Here is a 5,663-nt window from a genome sequence, read left to right on the forward strand (position 1 = left end):
AAAGGGCCTACGATATCTAAGCCCACTGGGTGAATGGCCATGGGCTGGACAAGGGGTTGAGGACCCCTCCAAGCTGATGAATATTTGGGGCGAACCTTTGGCATTGGTCACATTTCTTAACATACTCCGAGGCCTCTTTTTGCATCCCCGGCCACCACTATCCTTATGTGACGGCCCAGTGAGATAGGGATCTTCCTCCTATGTGGTCCCACAGATCCCTTCGTGCAGCTCTTTGAGCAATACCTCTGATGCCTCGGGGTGAATGCACAGTAGGTATGGTCCAGAGTAGGAGCGCCTGTACAGCTTGTGGTCCTCGACAGCCAGAACCGAGAAGCATTCCTTCGTATTTTTTCAGCCTTTACTTATCCTCGGGTAGGACATCATCTTTAAGGAACCTTATTAGAGGGTCCATCAGCTGGATCCCATCCCAACTTGGTGGATGTGGGTCGTGCCCTTTACCACTTCATTTGCTTGCTCCAGATGCTCCACAAGAATATCCGAGGCATATCCCTTGCCGAGGAGGTGGCAAGGGTGGCCGATGAATCGGCATGAGTGTTTCCACTCCTAGAGACATTTGACAAGCTGAAAAGATCAAAACCCGGCTGCAAGCGCTTGACCTGACTTAGGTACTTTTGCATTCTCGAATCTCTGGCTTCCAATTCTCCTTTCACTTGGTCTACCACCAATCTCGAATCTGAGAACATCTCTACTGCCTTTCCTCCCATTTTTTGCACCATGACCATCCCTTGTAACAGTGCTTCATACTCGGCTTCATTGTTTATGGTCGAGAACCTGAGCCTCAGGGATTTTTCAATGACAGACTCCTCAAGGATACTAAAACCAGCCCCACTCCAGACCCCCTCTAATTTTTCGTGCCATCAACATATACCCTCCAACTTGGTGGTCCCAGGACGGAGATTGTTCCAACTGATCTTTCATCCATGCTTATCTTCTCAGATAGCATTTCTATGGGTGGTTCAGCGAATTCGGCCATCAAATCAGCCAGGACCTGGCCTTTTATAGAGGTCCGAGGCATGTATTTGATGTCAAAGGCCCCAGAATTGTGTTCCACTTAGCGATCCTCCCTATGTAATTAGCTATTCGAAGTACAGACTTCAAGGGTAATCGGGTCAGGACAACCACTGTGTGAGCCTGGAAATAGTGGAGGAGCTTTCGTGTAACATGGACCACAGCTAGTATGGCTTTCTCTAACGGTAGGTACTTGACCTAGCTTCGTGTAGTGACTTGCTAATGTAATAGACTAGTTTTTGAACACCATTGTCGTCTCAGATAAGTACCAGGCTCACAGTGTGAAGCGCCACAGCAATGTATGCATATAAAACCTCGTTGGCCTCAGGATGGGACATGATAGGCGGCCGGGATAGGTACTCCTTGAGTTGCTGGAAGGCCATGACACAATCCTCGGACCACTCAAATCCCTTCCACTTGTTGATCAGGAGATAGAAGGGCCTGCACTGGTCAGCCGACCTGGAAATGAATCGATTCAAGGCCGCAATCATTCTTGTAAGCTTTTGGACCTCCTTGGGATTTTGTGGAGGCTTAAGGTCACGAATAGCCTTGATTTGGTCAGGATCAACCTCAATTCCCCTGTGGGTAATGATGTATCCTAGGAACTTGTCAGATCCCATGCCAAACGAGCATTTGGAAGCATTCAGGCACAATTTGTGCTCCCTCAAGACATCAAAGGTGGGCCGAGGTCCCTTAAATGTTTAGAGACCGTCTTACTCTTTACCACCATATCGTTGACATAGACTTCGATGTTTTTGCCCAGCATCAGCTCGAACATTCTCATCATCATCCTTTGATAGGTGGACCCTGCGTTCTTCAGGTTGAACGGCATTACTTTGTAATGGTAGTTCCCAATAGGCATCACAAAGGCTGTCTTCTCCTAATCCTTCAAGACTAGTGGTATTTGATGATAACCTCTAAAGTCTTTTAAGAAGCTTATCCTAGGATGGCCCGTAGTTGCATCCACTAGCTGGTTTATCTGGGGTATGGGGAACGGGTCTTTCGGACATGCCCGATTCAGGTCGGTGAAGTCCACACAGACTCTCTACTTTTTGCTTTTCTTCTTGACCACCATGGTGTTGGCCAACCATTTAGGGTAAAAAACCTCTTTGATAGCCCTTGCACGTTTAAGCTTCATCACCTCTTCTCTAATCGCATCAGCGTGCTACTTTGATGGGCACCGAGGCAATTGCTTCTTGGGAACTACGGGCGGATTGACGTTGAGATGGTGACAAATGAAAGCAGGGTCAATCCCTAGGGTGTCGCAGGCATCCCATGCAAACACGTCGATGTTTCTATTGAGAAACTCGATTAGCTCCTCCTTCTCCTGAAAAGGCAGCTGGGCTCCAACATAAAAGAACTTATCTAGGCCATCACTAATGACCACTTTCTCCAGATCTTCACATTTTGCTTCTTCGGCAGCTGCGTTGGTAGGCATTACCATGGTCTTTGATTGCTATAAGTTCTTTTCAACGGTGGTTGAGGGCTCCGCGTTGAGCGATGTGATATGGCAGCCCTCATGCACTGCCTCGCTATGGGCTGGCAACCACAGATCTTAAGTACCTGAGCCCCTGATGGGAATTTCGCCTTCTAGTGCAGGGAGGAGGCAACACCCTCCAAGGTGTGGAGCCAGGGCCTTCCTACGATGGCTGTGTAGGGGGAGTAGGTGTCCATTACTATAAAATTCACCTTACCACTTCTGGGCCGGTCTGGATGGGTAGCCTGATCATGCCCTTTGGGATAACGAGCTTCCCATCGAAGCTCATCAAGGGAGAGCTATAGGGCATTAAGTCCTCTGGCTTCAACCCAAGCCCCCTCTAGAGGTTTGGGTACATGACCTCGGCAAAGCTCACCATCCACCATCACCCTTTTCACATCGTAGTCTCCAATTCTGAGCGTGATCACCAGAGTGCATCGTGGGCTGGGTGGTTCCCATCTTGTCTTCCTCTGAAAAGCTCAAGGTTGGGTGAAAGCCTCTTCTGGCCCTCTTCGGCTTAGGCTGGGACTCCTCGGTAGGGATTGGGCCATAGACAACACTCGCGAAGGCATATGCCTATTCTTCCTAGCACAGCCAAGATCACATTGATCGTCCCTGCGGGCGCCTTAGTGCGTTATCTCTCCTCGGCTCCTGATTGGTCTGGCCTTGATGGTCTCCAGGGTGGTGCAGAAGGTCTTAGCTTTCCTTCTTGGGCCAGCTGGTCCACATAGCTTCGGAGATTCTTGTAGTTCTCGATAGTATGTCTGTGGTCCTTGTGATACTGGCAGTAAAGGTTCTGATTGTGCGCCACAGATTCCCCCACCGTCTTATTCGGCCACCTAAAGAATGGCTCGCTCTTAATTTTTGCCAACACCTTGTGTACTGGCTCTAGGAATACGTCATGGACTGCCTGCGTGTCGGCTGCTCCAGATTGCCCTGCGAAGTCCCTCCTCAGACGGGTGTTGTTGTATCGGTCCAATCTGAAATCCCTCCTCTCCTAGGGGATGGTTTTTTCCTTTCCTCTGCCCTGCAACTGGTCTTCCTCCACTCGCTTGTACTTCTCGATCCAATCCATCAGCTGGCGCATATTGGTGGCGGGCTTGCCTGTCAAGGACTTCCTTAGGCCATGTCCAGTTAGGAGACCATTTTTGAAAGTGTTGATGGCGACATCGTCGAAATTGCCCTCCACTTCATTGTACACCTCCCAATATCGGCCCGAGTATGCCTTTAAGGTCTCTCCATCATGCATGGAAGAGACAGTAGCGCGCTCAAGGGCTGTGGGGTTATGCTGTTTGTAACGAAGCGAGAGCCAAAAGCCTGGGCTAGCTATCTATACGAATCTATGGAATTCATCTTCAAGCCATTGAACCACCTCATCGCCACAGGGCCCAAGCTGGAGGGGAAAACCTTGCACATCAACACCTCGTTCTTAGGATGAACAGCCATCCTCTGGTTGAACTGGCTCACATGCTCCACAAGTTCCGTTTTGCCGTTGTAAACGGAAAAGGTCAGCTCCTGGAACCATCGAGGAAGGGTAGCCTCCCCTATATGGCGCATGAAAGGCGACTTAGATAGTTGATCCAAGGCCTTGCTCATGGCGTCGTACCCTAAGCCCCTAGGAGATGGGCTCTTACGTTTACGCTCCTGGTAGGGCTCTTCCTCCTGAGAGAAGGTCTCACTCGGAGGAGTACTCGACCTTTGCCTATAGTCCTCATCGCTTTCATCGTTAGAGGGTAGGTCGGGGCTGGGTCGAGGTCGCCTTCATTGTGCATGGTGCAGCCTCCTCTTCAAGTCATCTATCTCTCGTTGCATGGCCTGCTCATTGTTCTGCCCTTGGGTCACACGGCTCTTAACTTCCTTCGGCTGGGTGGCCCGGTTATGGTTTTGTCCTTAGGGCGCATGGCTGTCCCCACGTGAGTCGCTTCTGCTGGTTTGAGTGGTGTGCGCACTTCCCTCTCGAAATCTTCCATTCTCTTCATTTCGATCGCGCTCAGGATTGGCAAAGTTACCATGATGCTGGGGTTTGACCGGTTCAAGCTGATGAGAGCCTACTTGATAAGGGCCTGATCCTGCCATGCTTGGTTGTTGCCCTTACTAACACACAAGTTCTTCCCACAGACGGCGCCAATTGTAGGGACTGGGTTTGAGCACTTCTACTGTTGAGTGAGTGGACTCAGTCCAGCTAGCCCAATACAATGAATTTGTAGAGAGTGGGATTAAGAACTAGGCCTAGTGAGGGATAAAATAACTGAGCATGGATATACAGGGATTAAACAACATGAACTTGGATTGAAATGTGCAATGGTGCTCCTCGACCCTCCTCCAGGGAGCTTGAAGTTCATTTATTCCTCTAGTGAACGATTACAAAGATTTCAGTGATGATCTAGAAAGCCACAATGCTCTATCCTTCTACCGGCCTTTCTCCCTTTCTTCTCCTTTTTTTTCCCCCACTCTCAAGAGGGACTCCTTACATTATATACCCCCCTTACAGCTGATCTTAGCCCTCCATTTGTTGATCAAGCAAGTCATTACTAAAGTGTTTGTCCCATCAGCCGCCTTCCCATTCTTTCTGTGGTCTGCAGCAACCAAGGTTGCGCCGTTCAGAAGTCATTTCCTCATTAAGGCAGCCAGAACGTTAGTTGTGGGCATTTAATGTGGAGGTGATAGTTCGTCTTAGACTTGCTCCTCTACCATGCCTCCATGGCTGACACATTGTGCTTGTTCCTTCCCTTTAGATGCTCGGGAAGGTTGCTTTTGGTGGGCCTTTACTTCCACCTCCCCTGGTCTCGGTGGGCTGAGGACACAGTCGTTCTCGACAAGGCTTCTGGGCAATTTCGAATTTCACACCCCATCCTCGGGCGTTGCTTCACCCTCGGCATGGGCTTTGGGCTTGGTACGAAGTGGGCTGGGGTTACTAAATTCTTTGTCCCCACATCCTGCATTTGGGTTTGAGAGTTAACCGAGAGATATTTTTTCTTTAATGGTACAAATTAGAGAGTAGGGGTGTCAATTTGGGTGTCGGGTTCGTGTCATGTCGAGGTAGGGGTATTTGACTAAATGGTTCAATCCTAATCCAACTCATTTAATAATCGTGTCATGATCCTTAACCCTAACCCTACCTGTGAATAAGGCGGGTTGACCTTACCCAACCCATTTA

At 49.4% G+C, this 5,663-nt stretch overlaps 2 protein-coding genes across 2 annotated transcripts; both read right to left on the reverse strand.

The window, feature by feature from the left end:
• Positions 1 to 455: 455 nt before the first annotated feature.
• LOC136071237 (uncharacterized) lies at positions 456 to 1,649 on the reverse strand. The gene is made up of 2 exons (XM_065782290.1): positions 1,299 to 1,649; positions 456 to 821 (listed from the first exon to the last, which is right to left on the reverse strand). The coding sequence occupies exons 1-2, from the start codon at positions 1,647 to 1,649 to the stop codon at positions 456 to 458; spliced, it is 717 nt and encodes a 238-aa protein (XP_065638362.1).
• A 1,854-nt stretch (positions 1,650 to 3,503) lies between these two features.
• Positions 3,504 to 4,102, reverse strand: LOC136071238 (uncharacterized). The gene is made up of 2 exons (XM_065782291.1): positions 3,914 to 4,102; positions 3,504 to 3,836 (listed from the first exon to the last, which is right to left on the reverse strand). Exons 1-2 carry the CDS (start codon positions 4,100 to 4,102, stop codon positions 3,504 to 3,506), a joined length of 522 nt encoding a protein of 173 aa, XP_065638363.1.
• Between the last annotated feature and the right edge of the window lie 1,561 nt (positions 4,103 to 5,663).

Source organism: Quercus suber, unplaced genomic scaffold (genome assembly GCF_002906115.3).
Source record: "Quercus suber isolate HL8 unplaced genomic scaffold, Cork oak 2.0 scaffold_296, whole genome shotgun sequence".
NCBI lineage: Eukaryota > Viridiplantae > Streptophyta > Magnoliopsida > Fagales > Fagaceae > Quercus > Quercus suber.

Coding starts and splice junctions, on each gene's coding strand:
- LOC136071237 (XM_065782290.1), bottom strand. CDS start 1,649: ATGGGATCTGACAAGTTCCTAGGATACATCATTACCCACAGGGGAATT. Junction 822..1,298: donor CGCTTCACACTGTGAGCCTG/GTACTTATCTGA, acceptor ATCCTTGAGGAG/TCTGTCATTGAAAAATCCCT.
- LOC136071238 (XM_065782291.1), bottom strand. CDS start 4,102: ATGAGCAAGGCCTTGGATCAACTATCTAAGTCGCCTTTCATGCGCCAT. Junction 3,837..3,913: donor ACGAGGTGTTGATGTGCAAG/GTTTTCCCCTCC, acceptor AGATTCGTATAG/ATAGCTAGCCCAGGCTTTTG.